The sequence below is a fragment of the Dipodomys ordii genome, unplaced genomic scaffold, assembly GCF_000151885.1.
Source record: "Dipodomys ordii isolate 6190 unplaced genomic scaffold, Dord_2.0 Scaffold40, whole genome shotgun sequence".
Taxonomy (NCBI): domain Eukaryota; kingdom Metazoa; phylum Chordata; class Mammalia; order Rodentia; family Heteromyidae; genus Dipodomys; species Dipodomys ordii.
The window spans coordinates 9,585,962-9,606,944 of NW_012267256.1; the positions used below are offsets into that span (position 1 = coordinate 9,585,962).

A 20,983-nucleotide genomic window follows, 5' to 3' on the forward strand; every position below is an offset into this window, starting at 1 on the left:
CATGAAAAGAAGCAAAGTTTAATGTGCTTGTAATAAATGCTTAGGAAACTAGGAATAAATCAGGTTGCTAAATGGATTAACGCAATCTAGCAAAAACCTAGAGCACACATTGTCATTAATGGAGAAAACTTTTAACTTATTCTCATTAAGATCAAAGGAAAGAGGCCATAATCCCTACTATTGAAATCCCTGGTAATGCACTAAGATGAGAAGAAAAATCATTACAAAACTTAAAGATTCTGTGCAGGGTTTTCCTGCGCTTGCAACTCAGTATTGTTTGTTTACCCCTCTTCAACCTTTTGCATACAGGGAAGGCTAATTTCTGCTGCCCACAAGATCTAGGCTTACTTGTCTTGACTTTGAACAGCCACTGGAAAGCCGTGACCAGAGAATGGAGCAAGGTTTGTTTGGGCAGTGTTGGAATCTCTCCACTTAGGGCCATGACCCCATCACATAGACTTATTCCCATGTCTGCATCTATTGTTGGGTTTGAGAACAGCTCCACTGACCCTTCAGGCCTACCTACAGGCTGCATCTAATACCTTGGATGTAAATAAAGGGCCAGGTGTGATTGTACACAACTGTAAGCTAAGAGACAAAAACCAGAAGAATCTCCCATTCGTCTAAGGTCTGCCAGACAAAAGTACATCTTATCTGAAAAGCAAACTAAAAGAAAAAGGCTAGAGGTACAGCAAGCATAAGGCCCTAAGTTCAATTCCCAATTCCCAAATTCAATCTCCAGTACCAACAAAAACCAAAGCAAAACAAAAGATACAAAGAAAGAAGGAAATATGCAGATCACTAGGTATCCTATTTAAAGCCCTGATCTCAGGGTCTTAAGGTAGAGATTGAAGGTCCCCACTCTCCTCCAGTACTGTCTTTTGAATTTAATTTGCTAATTTCTTAGATGTTTGAACAGATTATTATTAATGCATTCTTTGTTAGATGTTTGTTTTTATTTTATTTATATGTTTGTTACTTTTTCCTTTCCCTGGCCAAAAAACGTTCTACCCTCTAAAGGTTTAATAATTGAGTCTATGGAATAAGCTATGGTAGACAAGTTACTAGGAGAAAAATTATTTTAATTATGTGCATGCACATAGAAGTCCCAAAATATGAGACTCCAAAAAGGGCCAGCTGATTGATGTTTATATAGACAAGACTCTTCTATACAAAAAGGAATAGAGATTTGTGACATAGTTAGAAGAGAAATGGAGGAAACGTTGGTGAGTAAAAGTGTTATGCATAGAAAAAGTCTTTTAGATAATACAAATTGTCTTGGATAGCAGCCTTCAGAAGAATAAGTGAAAGTCTAGGAAAAAGTCTGTCTGAATGTGGTCTCATTTAAATTTAGTTCATTTTAAAATATCTCAATTTCTTAGTGATGCTTCTAAGTATGGATTGAGTTTTACTTATATGACTCTAAATCTCTTGGCATTTGCTTATAATCATGAATGTGTTTAACCAATAACAAATTCTGAAAGAGTATCAAATGTTTCCCCTTTTGAATATTACCTCCATTCATTCTATCTGAAGTTCTTACTTTAATGTATTGGATATTTTCTAATATTTTCTATTTATCCCTCTGTACTGTAGTTGGTTTATTACTTTATTTTCCAGTTCACCCAGTTCTCTTCTGTTAGATATAGTCAATTGGTTCCCACTGAATTTTAAAATTAGTTTTATTTATTTTTTGGGGTGGTGGCAGGGGGGGGAGGCGGAGGGGGAAGAGGTAAGCACAGCACTAATGCTTGAACTCAGGGCCTGGGAACTATCCCTTAGCTTTCTCCCTCAGTTCTGGAGTTCCACCATTTGGATTGTACCTCCATTTCTGGCTGTTTTGTGGTTAACTCTTGACAACAATTTCCACCTTGGCCAGTTTCAAACTGAAATCCTCAGACCTGAGCCTCCTGAGTAGCTAGTGCCACTAGCACTGAGCTTGAACATTCTATTTTGTCTAGTTATGTTTCTGTTTTGTGTTCTGAATTTTCAATTTTAGTGAATCAATTTTTATATGCAGTTCTATGTTTTTCCCTTTAAAAATATACCTGCTTTTAATTAGAGTATTGGCTTTTGTATGTTTTGGTGATTTTCTTTTCTTCTAATAACTTGGAAATATTTGTTTTAAATTATCTTTCAAAAAATTCTCTTTTGTGGGGGGCTGGGAAGGTGGCTTAGTGGTGGAGTGCTTGCCTTGCATGCATGAGGTCCTGGGTTTGAGCACCACATAAGCAAAAAGAAAAAAAGCCAGAAGTGGCACTATGGCTCAAGTGGTAGAGCGCTAGCCTTGAGCTGAAGAGCTGAGGGACAGCGCCCAGGCCCAGAGTTCAGGCCCCACAACCGGACCCAAATATTAAAAAAAAAAAATTCTCTTTTTTGACACCTTGGCCATTCCAGTCTATTGTTTGTTGGCAACCAGTTCTTGCTCTATGTGGATTGCTGACTAAACTGTGGTTGTGGGACGCTGTGGGAAACACTGTCTTTTCTATCAGAATTGGTTGCTTTCAGTTTCTGCTTTGCGCTGGTGGCTTGGCTGTGGTTGATTATTCTGTTTAAGATGATATCAGCACATTTTGAAAGGAAAAAAGGAACTGCTCTGGGATAAGAAAGGATTTTTGAAGCATAAAGTTTTGTCTTCCCTTGTTTTCCCAAGATGGAATTAAGATACCTCCAAAGACACACCTCAGACTGTTAAGTAGCCGAGGGTGAATGTTTAGATTACTTGTTTACGATTAATCTTATTTCAAAGTCTTTAAATAGTTACCCTGCAGAAACTAGGCAATCCTGAGCAGATTGTGAACCTAAGCTTTACCCATCCTAGCAGAAGGGAGGCCTGCTGTGTTAGGGATGTATAGAAGAGCAGCCTGCCTGCTGTATGTGCCTGCTTATCAGATTTCTTTTTTTTTTTTGCTGATGGCACACTCTTCTGCAGAAGTAACTTTTGTCTTTCTGAGACAGTTCTTTGTTTTTGTGTCTCTTGTTTTGACTCTGGTGGTTCTTGAAGAGTATATTTATATCAATGATAAGTCCATTTTTGTTTTTCTGAGTCTTTCTTTAGAGCACTTTTATACGTAGCAGCTGAGGCAGAATGCATGGCCCTTTAAGGAAAGTATGCAATTTTTAACAGGTCTCCTGACAGGATGGCTATCCAGGGGTGTATTTCCATGTTCAATTTAAAGCCTAGGATGCTTAGCAGCACAAAGTGTGCTTAGCATGTTCGATGTACTCAATTCAATCTCTAGCACCAAAAAACCATCCTAACACACACACACACACACACACACACACACACACACACACATTGAGCTTATAGATTCTTAGGCCAGAAATCTAGGATTTTGTGCTCCAAGCTTGCATTATCAGTTAGGAATATTCAAGGAGGAACCCCTACAGCCCACATGGAGAAAAGTAAGCAGCTATTTCCTTGTACTAGAGACAGCACAACCTTTTCCCCCCTGATTTATCCTCTGGTGAAACATAGCTCTTCAAGAGGCATGGAGGGAGGTCTCCGTCCCATCCTCTTTGTGTTTTCTGATCTCTTGTATGCCCTCAGATTACCAAGGTTGGCAACCCCAGTTCCATGCAGCTGTTGTGCCAGTTCATGTTCTTGAATCTCTGCTTTTCAGTTCTGTTTTGGTGTTACAAGCTTGGCTGGAAATTGCATTTTCTTTCTTACTAATAAAGCTATTCATTTACAATAACGTTTATTATATTTCACATAACATTTTAAATTTTTTACTGTATGGGTGTTTGTTTATTTAGGGGAGTGTAGAGGTTTTAGATTATGGGTTTCTGCCATATGGGTACTTTCACATCCTTGGTATATATTTCTTCCCAGATCTTTAATGTGTGCGTGCATGTGTGTGTGTGCGTGTGCACATGCGCGTGTGTGCATGCATGAATGCATGTGTGCCACTCTTGGGGTTTGAACTCAGGCTCTGGGCACTGGTTCTTAACACTCTCTCTCTCTCTCTCTCTCTCTCTCTCTTAGCTTTTTTTTAAATTTTAGTTTTATTGCCAAGGTGATATACAGAATGGCCCTTAATGCTTAACTTTTTGCTAGGGCTGGCACTCTGCTACTTAAACCACAGCTCCACTTCTAGTGTTTTGTTGGTTAGTTAGAGATAAGTTTCATGGATTTTCCTGCCCAGGCAGGTCTTGAACTGCAGGTCTCAAATTTCAGCTTCCTCAGTATCTAGGATTACAGATATGAGCCATTCACACCAAGCTCTCTCTCTCTCTCTCTCTCTTTCTGTGTGTGTGTGTGTAGCTTGAAGTCAGCACATGAGTGCTGTCCCTGATCATTTTTGTTCAAAGCTAGCACTTTATCACTTGAGCCACAGCTCCACTTCCAGCCTCTTTTTGGTGGTTAATTGAAGGTAAGAATAGCAAGGACTTTCCTGCCTCTGCTAGCTTTAAATGGTGATCCTCAGATCTCAGCCTCCTAGTAACTAGGATTATAGGTGTGAGCCACTAGCGCCCACCTGAACCAGCAATCTGCTTGAATGGTTTCAGTAGGTATATCTTGGGAAATCTTCCTCAACTTTTTTTTGCCATCTGCTCCATTTCCTCTTCACCTGTCTTTTCCATATTTCAATTAGCATATATTTATTGCACAAAATACAAAGTTTCACCTTGACATTTTTATATATGTATAAAATGTACTACCTTTATGACTCATCTCTCCTTCACCTTCTCTTTTACCCTTCCCCATCTTATATCCCTCCCTCAGAATCTTCCTTCTGCCTTCATGTCTTTTAAAAAGTTTAGCTTCTGTCTTGTAGTATTTTCTTTTTGTTGGTCTTGGGGCTTGAAATCTGGACCTGGGTGCTGTCCCTGAGCTCTTCAGCTCAAGGCTAGTGCTCTACCACTTGAGCCACAACACCACTTCTGGTTTTCTGGTGGTTAATTGGAGATAAGAGTCTCACAGACTTTGCTGCTTGGACTGGCTTTGAACTGCAATCCTTAGATCTCAGCCTCCTGAGTCGCTACGATTACAGGCATGAACCACCAGCGTCCAGCTTCGTGTTATATTTTCAAGCAACCTTTATGTGACATTTAGACCAGAGTTGAATATCTAGCTGTTCATTGTGCAGCTTGATGGTTTATGGAATGTAGAGGATGTAATTTATCTGGGGAGAAAAAAATGACCCAACAAATATATAAAAAGGACCAATAAAATTATAATGGACCAAAGAGAGCCTTTAATATTCATGTGGCTTTTGGAATCAATGTATATGTTTATATTGAACTAAATGTTTTACCAGAAGCATATTCGGCAGTGAGGAAATGAAACTGAGTGACTATTCTAGAAAAGTATTAACAAAAAAGTCGATTTCGCATGATACATTTTGCCAGGGGTGTGGTTACAGTTCAGAACTATAAAATGTGACTGCTATAGAAAGAACAAAGGGGAAGACATTGCCTCGCCAATGGTTACAATCTCTTATACAGGGACTAATAAAGAAAACAGTGGTAAAAGACAAGATCATACAGTAGTTTTATCCTTAAGATGGCACTATAAACTCACAATTCCTTTGTAGCAAAAATACATAAAAATAGCTGAGATTTATCCAAAATTTCACGGGCACTGTATAATATAAACTAGAATGCCTCTTTATTTTGGAAAAATTCCAAGTTCTTGTGCTTATTATTATTATTATTACTTACCATCAAGCAGTCTCTTTACTTCTGCATTTGGAAAAACAAAATCTCAGTTCAGATGTTCAAAGGTGATTCAAGGAGATATAGTATGACAAAGCCTGAAAAGAATAATATCCATACAGTCTATGCAACAAAAGCAGTGAATGCAATAATTGGCATTAAAATGATTTTATATTATCTTATCTGAACATACTATTTAAAATCAGAGGTAGAATATACTATTTAAAATCTATATACTATTTAAAATATACTATTTAAAAATATATATACTATTTAAAAAGTCACAGGATTTGTCCAGAATTCCAGAATATTTGTTAGAACTTCTACCAGACTCTATTTTACTGTCTCCAGACGGTTACCTATTAGCTAGTATTTCCAATATATAAAGTAGTTGTTAAAATAAGAAGCTATCAAAAGATGTTAGTTTTTACAGACTCTGAATTAAGAAAATGCTGTCATCTATTCAGTTTCCGTATAGCGTTGTCCCTATTTGATTCTTTTTACTTGTTTTGTTGATAATGCTGGGCTGTGCACTCAGGGTACCCCACTTTTTAGGCAGGTACCTAAAACAGTTCCTAAAACAATCTTTATTTTTTCAGATAAAATCTCAATTTTTTTTGTTTACAGGCTAGTCTTAACTACTTCCTCCCTGGGAGGATAGGTAGATGCCACACCTCCAGGTTTTTTAGTAAAATTGGGTGTTGCTAACTTTTGTGGCCAGGCTGGCCTTGAACCATAATCCTCCCAGTATCTGCCTGCTGAGTATCTTGTGCTTATTATTATTAAGGCACAGAAGGTATAAATGATCACTTACTCTCCATCACATAGCTTGTAAGTGGTAAAGATTTAAATAGAGGCAGTGTGGGATCAGAAATGGTGTATTTATGCTGTATAATGTATTGTATCTTCCTTTCTTTCCTTCCTTTGTGTGTGTGCTTTTTACATATACATACATACATACATACATGCCTAGACTGCTCTTGTACTCACTATATAGCCCAGGCTAGTCACAAAATTGAGCTCCTCCTGCCTCAACCTTCCCAAGTGCTATATCTGGCCTTTTTTCTCATCCATGTTAGAATCCTCAACTGTGAGAATTCATTCTTGCCCAGTTCTGGTTAAATTGTATGATGAAACATGTCCCCTACAGGTGGATGAGAAATCAATGAGCTCAGGACTTATTTTTCTCCACTGAGTAGGAGGAGAAAATGTCTGTGGAACACTACATAAGGCAGGAAAGGTGTGTGTGTGTATGTGCATGTGCGTATGTGTATGTATGTGTATATGTATGTGTGTATGTATATGTGTATGTGGTGTGTGTATGTGTATGTGTGTATGTATGTGTGTATGTGTGTGTATGCATATGTGTATGTGTGTATGTGTATGTGTGTATGGGTATGGGTATGTGTATCTCTATGTGTATGTATGTGTGTATGTGCATGTGTGCATGTGTGTGTATGTGTGTGCATGTGTATGTATGTGTGTGGGGGGTGTCTCTGCTCTCTTTATTGCCTTCCTCAGACTAGCTAGAAGGTTTCCCATTTTCCCAATGCTCCTCCTACATCCTCTCATAGATCCTCAAGCCTAGGACCAGATTGTACTATGAATTGTGTTGGTGGTTAATATCTTTGGTTTCTTCATTAACCTGTGAGCATCTTTGTAACCTCCATGCTTGATAAAATACCAGGAACATAGATTTCTTAAGAAATCTTTGTTGTGCCATGTCTATTTCCATCTTAAGGCAAACCCTGCATCAGATACCATCTTTAGTATCTTCGCCTCAGACGATACTGTCCTCATTATCTTCTCCTCTCCTTTTCTATACATAATCTCCAGCTCAGATGGTAAAGTACAGAAGGAAGGCAATCTGTGAGAAAGCGGTTTTCATCTGAAGCGCTTGGTGTTGATGTGTGCTAGGAGTTGGGATGCGTGCGCACACTGGGATTACGATGGTTAAGAAACACCTATTAACTAGCATGCTTTCCTCTCAAGCATCCCCACACCAGAAACACACTGTACTGTGTGCATCATCCAGCTACATTTTTATCCAGAGCTAATAGATGCTAACGGCCACCTGCAAAGGGAAGCAAAGCATCGAACTATGAGCTCCTTCAGCAGGGATACAAATGAGCTCAGGTGAATTCATCAGCTCACCTGCCTCCTCTCTTCTATGAACATCAGGTTGTTTCTTGGCAGTAGCTGGTGATAACTATGAGTATGCCTTTCTGCTCTAAATCAGCCAATGCTCAGCACTCTAATCCACACCTCCCCTGTGAATTGCCAAGTCATTTTCCTAGTTCGGCAATTTTGATCCTCAATAAATCCTTCTGGAAGAAGGAAACTTGGCACTTTTTGGGTAGATTGTAAATCCATATTGGAGACAGAGTTGGGAAGAGAGCCTGCGTGTGTGTGTGTGTGTGTGTGTGTGTGTGTGTGTGTGTGTGTGCTGGTACTAAGGTCTGGTAAGGGGCCTGAACCCCCTCCTTTAGCTTTTTGCTCTAGGATGGCTCTTCACCATTTGAGCAACACCTCCATTTCTAGCCTTTTGTCTGCCTGGGATGGCTTTGTGCTGAGATCTTTAGATTTTAATCTCCTACGTAGCTAGTATCAGAGGTGTGAGACACCAGCACAGTTTGGGGAAAATGTGAGCTTGTTTATGTGAAATGAAACACCATTTTTTAAAAAAAATATCAAAGTTTGAACTCAGGCTTTTGCGCTCGTTTGGAATGATGATCTACCACAAGCCACACTTCCAGGCGTTTTTGCTCTGGCTGATTTTGACAGAGACTATTTGTCCCCCTGAGGCCAGCTTAGATTAGAATCCTCCTTTTGTGCTTCTTTCTATAGCTGGAATAACAAGCAAGTCCCACCACATCAGCTTCTCCTTTCAGGTGGAATCTTGTAAACTTTTTTTCTAGATCTGTCTGGAATTTCCTGAGCTCAGCCTCTTACATAGCTGGCATGGCAGGTTTGAGCCACCATGCCCAGCTAAAAGCGCTTTCTAAAAATTGTGTATTCAATATATAAAGTGCCTATGTCTCTAATAAAAAAGTCCTAACCCATTTCATTGTGGAATAATGGAAATTCAAATGAGAAACTACAATTATATAATTAAGATATTCTGGTCAGGTGCCAGTGGCTCAAGTATGCAACCTTAGCTACTCAGGAGTCTTAAGACTTGAGAACTGCAGTTCAAAGCCAGACCAGGCCAAAAATCCATAAGACGCTTACCTCCAAATAAACGACCCAAAGAAGCTGGAGGTGGAGCTGTGGCTCAAGTGGTAGAGCACCAACCTTGAGCAAAAAGATTTCAGGGACAGTGCCCAGCCCCTGAGTTCAAGCCCCACCAGGATCAGCACACACACACACACACACACACACACACACACACACACACACAGATATTCTGATAAAAGCAAGTTATAAAGAAATGAGTTAATTGCTAGTGAAAAAGGTTTTCAAATTATTTTTTATTAAGTCATTTTATATTTTCACACAAACACACACATATACACATGCACATCATTCTCTAAAGGAGTAAATAAAAAGCAGTAGTTTAGCATATTTGGTTGTATTCATACTACTCAAAACTTTACCCAAACAAGTATTATAAGGATCAATCAAAAGATTTATAAAAAATTGTTGGATATGTGAGCATCAACATTTTTCAAGCCTGCTTTATAAAATAAGAGTGCAATTTCAATTCATGTGCTTGGTGATTTTCAAAGGTACTTCAAAGGGAGAAAAAAGGTAGCATTTTCTTGTACCACAACATTAATTAATGCTGACTTACTCTGGGACTTTATAAAAGCTCCTTTGTGATCATATATGGTATAAATATTAAAAATTAATCCTCTTTCTATGAATAAAACATAGAGAATAATATTTGATTTTTTTCCAGAATCACTTGTTACCATGAAATACTGCATTCATTCTGAAGATATTCCCGGCACCTCACATTATTTATTTTACAAATACTTATGACATTTGAAATTTAAGAGGAAACCCACAAGATCTATTCTTTTTCTGTACATTCACTGAATGCAGATTTAAGAGCACTCATTCTGACTGTGCCCTTTATTTGTATTTTTAATGGCTACAACATAGCACATTTGTATTTTAACTGCTACCAAAATTAAGATGAATAATCTAGGCAAGACAAGTAGCCTGTACTTCAAGAAACAGTTGTCAAATGCAAGAAATAAAAGCCCTGAGTCAGAATTTTTTGCAAAAGAAATGAAAAGGGGTGCTTTAAAGTCATTTCATAACTTATGAAATGGTTAAGACTGTCCAGTATTCCTTTGCTTGGTTTTCATTGTGACTGAAGAGAGGTACAGCTTCTGTCTAATTCATCCAACTCAGATCATCGCTTAATATTCAATTTCATTTAAATCTTCAGAATATCCTGATGACTGTTGAGGTGTATCTTCCATTTCTGTTAGAAAAGACAATTAGACAATCATGGCTTTGTTTAATTTTATTGTAGAAAAGACTTAATTTTCATTATAATTTGAGTCTATATTATATATTATAAAATCTTTTTTTTTTTTAGTTGAGAGAGGTTTTCACCATATAGTCCAGGCTGGCCTCAAATGTACTAAACAGGCTTTGAACTGATTATTCTCCTGCCTCAGCCTCCTAAGCCCTGGGAATACAGGTATGAACCACATTCCCAGATCTGCTATATATAATCAAACATATATAATTGGAAAAAATTACCTGCACAAGGTCCTGGCTGAAATTTAATATCATCAATGGCAATATCACTTCTTATTGAAACTCCTCGGATGGCTTCAAAAATTATCTGAAAAGTAATAAAGCTTAAATTAAAAAATACAGTCACTCTAATAAAGCAATTCAGGCTTTGCTAGTCTAAAGCTTAGATAGTTCTTTGGGACTCCCTTTAAGAAAAAGGGTACGGGGGGGGGAGGTGGGGGGACGCAAGAAGTGTAGTTGTGAAGATGGGAGGGAAGGGATGGTAGGGGAAAAACAAAGGAGGAGGCAACAATGCTTGATAAGAAATGTACTCATTACCTTGTTGATGCAATTGTAACTCCTCTGTACAGTATTTTCACAATAAAAAACTTATTTAAAAAAAGGAAAAGGGTACAAAATTACAAATGTAAATGCAAACATTGAAGATAATATTTATTGGAAATTTAAGGAAATTTCCAATAAATTCTACAGCATTGGAATTTCAGGTCCTTTTGTTTTTTCTTTTTTGATATCTCTTTAAGTAATTCCTCAGAAATTCTTACCTAAAAAAGAATTTCTAGTGGTGGCCTGGTTTTCCCTCTGCACTTAAATTCTGTTTTTCCAGCATTTCCCAGTGTCTACAGGGCAGCCGGAGAGACCTCAGGCTCCAATTTCTTTAAGCTCCCTATAGATCTACCATTAATACTGGGTGGAAAATGTTAATATGCCTGATAATACTTCTGAATGAACAGAAAAGCACAATAATTAAATTTACCAAAATAATGGCTCATTTATCATGTTAAATACCCTAACATCAAAAGCACAGCCCCAAGAGATGAGGAAATCAGTTTCATGCTTTAGAGTATGAGAAAACAATAACTGAGCAAATATTCTTATTTTAGGAAAAACAGATTCCCAGCTCCAGGGCTCTTCTAATAGTAGTTAATAAAATGTTGAATCCTCCCGAAGGTTTGTGAGTAATAAAAATTGTCCAGAGGATGTATTTGCCCCATTCATTGCTTGAGCAAATGACTTTCTTACTGGACTGGCTTATGATTTAAATTAAATAAAAAAAGAAAGCCCTTAAACCAATTTCATGTAAGCCTCTCAGAATTAAATATAAATGGACTAATTTAATAAGTTTAGGAAGTTATCTGGAAATTAATGACTCAAAGAAACTTTGTTGACATGGCTAAATAAAAATTCTAAAGACATAACCTAAGACGGCTATGACTCGGTGTCAACTTGTCTAGGGTAAGAGCTCCCCAGGTGGCTGGCTAAACGTCATTTCTGAGTGTGTGTGAGGCTCTTCCTGAGAGAGATTTGCATTTGAATCAGTATATTAAGTACGGATTATGTGTGGGGACATCTAATCTGTTGGAGCCCAGTTAGAATGAACAGGCAAAGACAAAGTAAATTCACTCCTCCTTCTGGAATTGGGATGCTCATCTTCTCCTCTTGGACATCAGAATTCTAAGCTCTGGGGCTTTCAGACTTACCCCAGTGACCTCCTCCAGGTTTTTTGGCCTTTGGTCTCAGACTAAAAATTAGGCCCTTATCTCTTCAGTTTTCAAGCCTAAAAACATAGACTAAATGTGCTATTGACTTTCCTGCTTCTCCACATTGTGGACAGCCTGTCATAGAAATTGTCAGCCTCTGTAATTGGGTGGACCAATTCCTATAACAAATTCCTTCTTACCCATCTATCTATCTATTCAACCCAATCATTCATCTAGCCATCCATCCAAAGTTCTCATTCTCTGTGATTCATCACAGCCATGAATATGAATCCAAATAAATGTCATGGAAATGTCCTAACACATCTAGGTAGAAGAACATATAAGTACAGCTAGCAAACATTTGGTTTTCTGAACAACAACAAAAATCTGTTGTTTTTCTTTTTTACTTCAGTGCATAGTGAAGTAGACAAAATCTGATGGAATTCAAGACCATCTATGATTTGACCAAACACCTGAGTTTAATCAACCTTCTCCTTTGAATTTCTTTAATATTTTAGTGATGTAGTTTCCTTATTTTACTTACAGATATGTAGTACCATTTCTTCTCATTTTACATGGACAAGATGCATTTAGCTTATCTTCATGCTTTACAACTAACCATATCTATCCTGTGACAGCTGATGAGCAAGTGCTTACAATGAATGCAATTCATTCTACATTTACAGGGTACTATGAGATAGTCTGAAATTTCAAGAGAGACACAGGACTACTCAAAGCATACACTCTATTTTTACTTTATCTTCTATTATATTGCATTGAGTACATTAAAGATGTATTCAAGAAGATTCTAGAGAGAGTTGAAAGCAAACAAAATAAATCTGCAGATTTAGCATTTGACTTCATCTGTTCCTTCCAGAACAATCTTATTTTTAATGCTCAGAGCATATATACCTTGCACTACTAGATCAAGGTAATTTGAAAGTGTTAATACTAGATTGACACATGTATGCCTGTGCGTGTGTTACTACATCACACACACACACTGATGTCTGAAATCAGGATCTTTGCTGTGCAAGTGCTCTATTGCTAGGCCATTCCTCGTTTGCACTGGTTATTTTGAGACAGTTTCTTGCTTTCTGTGTAAGTATGTACTAGATGGCTATTCTATCTTATGGTAGCTGTGATAACAGGTGTGTGCCACTATTCCCAGCTTCTTCCATCAAGATAGAGTCTTGTCACCTTTTTTGCCTAGACTAACAAAAAAAAGCACAAACCAACCCATAGTTCTCTTGGTCTCACCTTTCAGCATGGCTGGGATGATAGATGCTCATCACTACACCTAGCTATTGGTTGAGAAAGGGTCTTGTGCACTTTTTGACCAGGCTTGTCTTCAACCCTGAGCACCACAATTTCAGCCTTCTGAGTAGCTACAAGTATGAGTACGAGTATGAGTCATTATGCCTAGCTTGGTTAATATTTCTTTTTGGTAACATCAGATCTTTATAGAGCTATGTTTTTTGCTATGATCGAAAGCAAGCATCATGTAAAAAATCAGTGCAGAATGTCAAATGGGGGTGTGGTATCCAATCTGATCAAGCTGTGTAATGCTTATATATGTACATTCTCTATATTTTTTGGTATTTAAATAGAGTTTGAACTCAACGCCTTGTGCTTGCTAGGCAGAAACTCTGTATTTTATAGTAAAAAATTGTGTGATCATTTAAGGATTAAATAATTTGTCTTTACATTTAAGGGTTTCTATAGTAGTAGTTGTTGTGTGTGCAACCCCTACAGCTTAAACTCAGAGCCCGAGCACTGTCCCTGAGCTCCTTTTCTCAAGGCTAGCACTCTAAAACTGGAGCCACAACTTCACATACTTCTAGCTTTTTTGGTGGTTAACTGGAGATAAGAGTCTTGCTGGATTTCCTGTCTGGGCTGGCTTTGACTTGCAATCCTCAGATCTCAGCCTCCTGAATAGCTAGAATTACAAGCATGAGCCACCAGTGCCCAGCTAAATATTATTTTTTGAAATAATATAATAAGTCTGTTATCCATTTAGGACATAAATATAAAATGTTTGGTTCTAGCTACTTAATAAATGGAACTGGCAGCTTTGGTGCTAGGAAAATATTATCAACAAATAACCTATCCATGACCAAAAAGTTTGCAGATTTTGGTCTGAGCTAACTGCCCCACACATAAAAATTCCAATTTAAGGTAGAATAAATAGCAATAGGAGTGCTGTAAGTATTTCATTGAGCCAAAAATTTGCTCCTTTCAATTCTACATAAAAATCTAAGAAACCAAAGGGGAAAACACCTGAAAGCCAAAGGGAAAGAGTAATCAGGAAACCCAAAGGGAATAGAAGGATTTTGTGGTTTTGATCAGTGAGTCAGATTCTGTTTAGCACCTTAATAAATCCCTCAGGAAGAATATGATTAAAATCTCCCTATTTGATGAATTTCTTCCTCAAGAATAATCTGACAACCAAAATGTTTTCAGGAGGCCACCCACATATTTTCCTCATAGAGATTTGCCTCAAACCATCTACACCTGCCCACCTTCACTGATGATGAACATACTTCCCAAGCTCCACCTCTACCTCTCCTGTGAACTCCCACCTCAGGTCTACTGGCATACCTACTGGCAAATCTACATCTATTTGATTTTCTAACAGACATGAAAGACCGCATATATTTGGCGTTGAAGACATCTATTAATTGCCCTACTGTTCAAAAGGTCCTTACTCCTCCAATACTACTCTTGTCTAGTGCTCCTCATATCCATAATGAATACATCAATTCATGGTGGCAGTTTCTTGGGCCCAAAACTTTAGGGTCACCTTGATTCTTCTCCTTATTTCAAACTAGACAGTCTATACCTAGGAATTCTGTGAGCTGCTGATAACAACTCCCAGCCACTATCTTGTCCACATTACTATTCCTTTTAGCAGGTTCAATAGCCCTTAAGTCTCCTTTTAGAGGGAGTGGTCATTTAAAAACATTAATCAGATCATAATACTTTGAAGCTATGCAATGTCTTATTGTTTGGGGAATAAATTTCATACTCTTTATCATGCCTGCTAAAGTCTTTTATGACTATTTGTTTTGCTTTATCACCTGGTTGGCTCAACCTTTTCTTCTTCCTTAAATTAATATTATTTTAAATGTATACCCTAAACAGGGTAAAATGTGATATTTGATGTTTGGTGTATGTATACAATGCAGAATGAATAAATCAAATGATTAAGATATCCATTGCCTTGTTTATCATTTTTGTAGTGAGACATTTGAGATTCATTCTTAGTTATTTTATTTTTGGTGCCACTCCTGGGGCTTGAACTGGCATGGGCTCTATCCTTGACCTTTGTTGCTCAAGGCTAGCAGGCTACCACTTGAGCTACCTTTTCTGGTGCTTACTTGAAGATGACAGTCTCAAGAACTTTCCTGCCTGTGCTGGCTTTGAACTGTGAGCCTCATACCTCAGCCTCCTGAGTAACTAGGATTACAGGAGTGAGTCACAGGCCTCTGACTTCTCTTAATTTTGAAATATGTTAAACATTATTATTGACTATAATCATCCTATTGTTTAATAGATCTCAAAACTTATTCTATTTACCTGAAACCTTGTAGCCTTTGACCAACGACTCCACATTCCTTCCCTTCTCTGCACCTCCAGCCTTTACCTTCATTCTACTCTCTTTCTATGATTTCAACTTGATTTATTCATCTTGTAACATTATATATTTTTGGCTTACATTTTAATCTCTCCTCTAGAATATGCATTTAGGAAAGTGAAGAATTTTAGGTCATAGATTATCATAACAAGAGGTCAAGAAGTTCATTAAAATGAGATATTTTTGCCTTAAACTCCAAGATCTCAGTCTAGATAATTGCTGTAGCTGTTTGTAATACTGATTTCTTCCATGAGATCAGAAAACTGTGGGAAAGAATGTTTTTTGTCTGTTTGTTTTTGCTAGTCATGGGGCTTGAACTCTGGGCATGGGCACTCTCCCTGGGCTCCTTTTGCTCATGGCTAGTGCTCTACCACTTGAACCACAGCACCACTTCTGGCTTTTTCTGTGATTATTTGGAAATAAGAGACTCAAGGAGTTTCCTTCAGGCTGACTTCAAACTGCGATCTTCAGATCTCAGCCTCCTGAGTAGCTAGGATTACAGGTGTGAGCCACCAGCACTGGGCATAAGGAATAGAATTTTTATGTCCCCTATTTATAATTCGGGACATTAGATTTTCACGTGTAACTTCAATTGACCTCCACTCTAACCCGTGCTGTTAGCATGGCGGCCGTTATTTCCTCCTTTTGAAAATATTTAGACAATCTCAGAAAGGATCACCAAGTGCTCATAACACCAAGGGAATGAGGACATTGTAGAACTTGTGTGGTAGGAGGCAGTGTAGAAGAGTGACTTATAAACTTCACAAGTAGGCAGTCTGAGTATGACTTCTTATTCAACTTCCACTTACTAGGTAAACATGCACTTTTCCCCCTTTGTAGGATAGAGTTGTAAGATTAACTGAAAGAACCTATCTATGCACAGCTCTTCATGTTATACATAGCTGACACACAGAAGATGACTAATCTTATATGCATGAATGTGTGCACATTTTATTTGATATTAGGATGCTTTGGGCCAGTGAGCTCAGCCTTATCCTCTGTAGCCATTTGGAATTCTTGGGGGGACCCACTAAGTCCAGAGACAAAGAATCATGTCTATTTCGTGCTAAGCCAATGGGACCAAGTCTATTTCTCTTTCTGGCTGTGAGCTGAATATCTCAAGGGTGGTTCCATACCCCTTGAACCCAAACACCCTAGAATGCCACCCTCAGTCCTCTATAAAATTCAATCAGGCAAACTTACAAGTTACCTTGTAAGTGTCGTATGCTTAAGTCCTTTTGCCTGACTCCCAGAGCTTCGATGCTAAGAAGTTCCCTGTTCCTCAGAATTCAAATTTTAGAGCACCTGCCCCAGCATCACTTAAAAGTTTTTAAAAAATGATCATTTCTGGCTCGGAGTGTAGCTTTACCAGCACAGCCCTTACCTGACTTTAATCCCCAGAACTGACTAAATTTAAATGCTGGAAACCCTGTCCAAAGAGTCTAGTACAGAGAATCTCGGTCTCTAATATGCATCAGAGTCAGCTAGGATGGCTTTCTCGAACCAATTTCTGGAGCCTCAGAAATTCCTCCCTTGATTTTCCAACCCAGTTCTGTGGGACCTGAGCATCTGTATCTCAGATGATTTTGGATTTCAGGTATTGTTGATGCTATGGATACATAGACTACACTTTGAAAATCATTTGATGAGAGCAGATGTATATATGCTGTGATAGCCTAGTAAAACAGAGCCATCATCTCTGAATGATGACCAATTACTTTTGCAGAAGAGCAGTACTGGTATTTGAACTCACAGTTTCATGCTAAGTAAGTGCTCAGCCACCTAAGCCACATCACCAGCCCTCATTTACAGCATAAAGTTCCTAAGAAATCCACATTCCTTCTGTAATGGCCAATATATCGAAATTATTCATGGTACTATCTTGTTTATTTGTGCCAGTGGTAGAGCTTGAACTCAGGGCCTGGACACTGTCCTTGAGCTTCTTTTGCTCGCTCTACCATTTGAGCCATTGTAACTCCCCTTTCAGCTTTTTGGTAGTAAATGGAGATAACAGTCTCACAGACTTTTCTGTCCAGGCTGGCCTCAAACTGTGATCCTCAAATCTCAGGCTCCTGAGTAGCTAGGATCACAGACATGAGCCACCAGTGCCCTGCTTTTTTTTTTAAATCTATATTTCTAGACAGTTTATCCACACTGAGCTAAGGGACCCTTTCTGGTTAATGCACATCTTCCCTCTGTTACTTGTTCTTTAACGATGCTGCATCTTGGAGGACACTGCATCTCAGTCACCTGAGCCGCAATTGCTTTTTGGTTGTGAGGTGGCACAAAATAAAGCACTCATTTTGCATATATCTTCCTGAAAAGAACTGAACTTACCTAGGCAACCAGTGGCTCAAACTAGGGTGTGTTGGTTTAGGATGTTTACTAATTAGAAGAAAGGATGAGGAGGAAGCTGGGCTTTTAGTTGGAGGTCATGCTCCACAATTCTACAGACTAATTCCCAGAACAATAGTGAGTCTTCCCTTAGCTTCCTGGAGTTTTGGCTTAGGATAGGCGGGTGGAGTCAGTGGCAACTGCTGCTCTGTGGGCTAGAGTGGCTGCTCTGTCCTTCCTCCTGAAATGATGGAAATCACCTAGGACAGAAATTTCCTAGTAGCACATGACAGGACCCCAAGGGTGACCCAGAACTTGGGGTCAAGAACTCATTTTCTTTCACAGAGGTGTAACAAAACCCAACTTTCCCTGGACCATAAACACTCCTAGAGGCTTAAAATGAATGCCCTGAAAGCTGGGCTATATAACCCTAGCTACTCAGGAGGCTGAGACCTGATCACATTCAGAGCCAGCCTGAGGAGGTAAGTCCATGAGACATTTATCTCCAATTAGCCACCAAAAGCCAGAATGGCTCAAGTGGTAAAGTTCCAATCTTGAGTGAAAAAGCAAAGGAACAGCACCCAGAGCCTGAGTTCAAGACCCAGTACTGGAGAAAGAGAGAGAGAGAGAGAGGAGAGGGAGGGAGAGAGGAAGAGAGAGAGAGGGGAGGGAGGGAGGGAGGGGGGAGAAGGGAGGAAGGAAGGAAGGAAGGAAAGAAGGAAGGAAGGAAGGAAGGAGGGAAGAAGGGAGGGAAAAAGCGGGAGAAAGCAGGCCCTCATAAGGATATGCATATGAGAAATGATGGGTAAGAGATCCAGCTGCAACAACTAATTAGGCAATACTATATTTAGAAGAAAGGGAGGCTTCAATTTGAGGATTTGCAGGACAGAAGGAAATACACTTAACATTCCTAGCATACCAAGACAAAAATAGATACACTTTCATCACTGAATTACTCAGAAATCACTTTATGCATACACATTCAAAGCTTTCTCTCCCAGTTTAACTTCCCATTCACTGCTTAGATTAATTCACTGTAGAGGCTAATTATGTTTACTCTTAAACTAATCCCGCCTTTATCTCTGACCCTGGAAAGGGACCACATATTTTCTTTGATAACAAGAAAAGGAAGAATATCAGAAGTGGGTAGAGGAATGCCACCCCCTCCCCTTCATCTTCTTTTCTGCTTACCTGGTATTGCCTTGTGCAGCTGTATTCAACCAGAGCTCGTAGCCAGGAAATGCTCTGCTCCCCTCTTCTCCTCCATAATAGAGATGTGTCGCTCTCTTTTTCCTTTTTCAAATACACACTCAGCAGGCCGGTCCCAGCTCCGTACATGTGGTAGAAGAAAATCAAGCAGTGTTTTCCGGGGACCCCTCGCAGAGGCCTGGATGAGAGCTGGGCCTTTTGTCCATACACCATATGAGAAGCTTCAATGTACATGTAGTAACCTTGAGAGGAACGCAAAGCGGGTACATTTAAAAAGGTCACGAGTCACACTGGCTTCTGTCACAGTTTTCCTGAAAACGTGGGTGACTTGGCGGCGGTTCTGAGAAAGGGTTCTCAGGTATGATCCAAGGAAAATAGAAATGCTACAAGAATGGAAACCAAAAAAGAATGTTTAATGATTTAATCATTCAGTTGAATAGGCAGGAGGAAATGAACACGCCAGTATTGTGTCACTGATGTGGTGGTTATCACATCCGAACCTAGCTCACTAATTCACGAGCAATATTGTGAAACTTCTGTCTGTTTGTGTCCCCTGAATTCATGTGTAGAAATGCCAACTTCCAAACATTATTAGGAGAAGGGGGAGAGGGGATATGTTCATGAGGGTAATGCCCCATCAAAAAGATTAGTATCCTTATAAATAGGCTTCCAGAAGCTCCCTCATCTCCTCTGTCATGGGAGGTAGCCTGAGATAGGGACCACCCATGAGGAAGAGAGTCCTCCTCACATGAAATCTGCTGGTATCTAGAGCTTGGATTTCCTAGCCTCCTATGAGAAATACGCTTCTGTTACTTACAATCTGCACAACCTATGATGTTTTGTTAGGGTAGCACAAACAAACTAGGACACAGCCTCACTCTAAAATCTATTCCAACCCTCATTGTTGCTCAAACTCCAAATGATAGTCACACACCCCACTCTCCTTTGCCAAACTATCTGAAATTCCTGGTGGTTCTACATTTAAAAACACAACCAGAATCCAGTCAGTTCCTCCTTGCCCTGGTCCTAGCGACTCTAATTCCCCACTTGGCCTAACACGACAGCTTCCTGGTATTCTGTTTGTTCTTCCATTTGAACTGTAGCTACCACGTTGGGTTGGGATTAGGCTATCGGGAGTGTCCTGCTATCCCCTGTGTAATTAGTAGTACAGTGAACGGAAACAATCGCTTAATACGTGTTTACTTGAAACATAGTTGCTCCAGAAATAATTTTTAAGGTATCAAGCAAACTATTTGATGAGAGAAAGTAATTTTGTCACCTAGCTTTGGAGCTCTCGAAAGGCTCTGGTGAGCCTGAGCTAGCAGATCTGGGCTATAGTTGAAGCTCTAAGGAACCAGAAAGTAGACTATTAGGGCCTGAAACATGTCTTTTCAGGATGAGGAGGAAGCAATGCATCTGTCACAAGTGACAGGTGATGTGAGAAGTATCTTTTGTTTAGTGATGATGGCGATGTACTCCTAACGATAACAACAAGTCCTGGGTCATTCTGAGGTCTCAGAATCCAAAAGAACTCTCAACCACCCAAGGATCATTGGATAGAACTCTTCCCTTCATGGATACAAGGCACTAATTCATTTAGCCTTGAAAGCATTACTCTATGCCACGGGCTTCCAGGCAGGGGAGGCTCTAACTAAACCAGGACGGCCACACAGCTTTCTCCATCTACCTCTGTGCTTTGGACCACACCCAGCTTCCATAGCCTCCTGCAGCCTCCTGCTTTCAGCTCATGCATCTCTGAGTCTCAGGTGTCAGGGCGAAGCTATTAGCCAAGGTTTCTGCTTCCAGACATCTTTGTGTTTAGTATAACATATGAAAGGAAATCTACACTGCTTGACCTATTGTGCTGCTTTTGGAAAATAGGGGTCACATCCAGGAGAATGGGAATGCTTTTCTGGGGACACTGATACCATTCTACTTTTCCCTC

At 39.2% G+C, this 20,983-nt stretch overlaps 1 protein-coding gene across 1 annotated transcript in view; it reads right to left on the minus strand.

Moving 5' to 3' along the window:
* Window positions 1-9,119: 9,119 nt before the first annotated feature.
* Window positions 9,120-20,983, minus strand: part of Mamdc2 (MAM domain containing 2) — an 81,797-nt gene continuing 69,933 nt past the window's right edge. Inside the window, exons 11-13 of the mRNA XM_013018399.1 lie at window positions 19,021-19,280; window positions 10,384-10,468; window positions 9,120-10,099 (exon numbers count right to left, since the gene is read on the minus strand). Coding sequence (XP_012873853.1) covers window positions 10,035-10,099; window positions 10,384-10,468; window positions 19,021-19,280 — 410 coding nt within the window. The 3' untranslated portion in view covers window positions 9,120-10,034. The remainder of the gene's footprint in view (window positions 10,100-10,383; window positions 10,469-19,020; window positions 19,281-20,983) is intronic.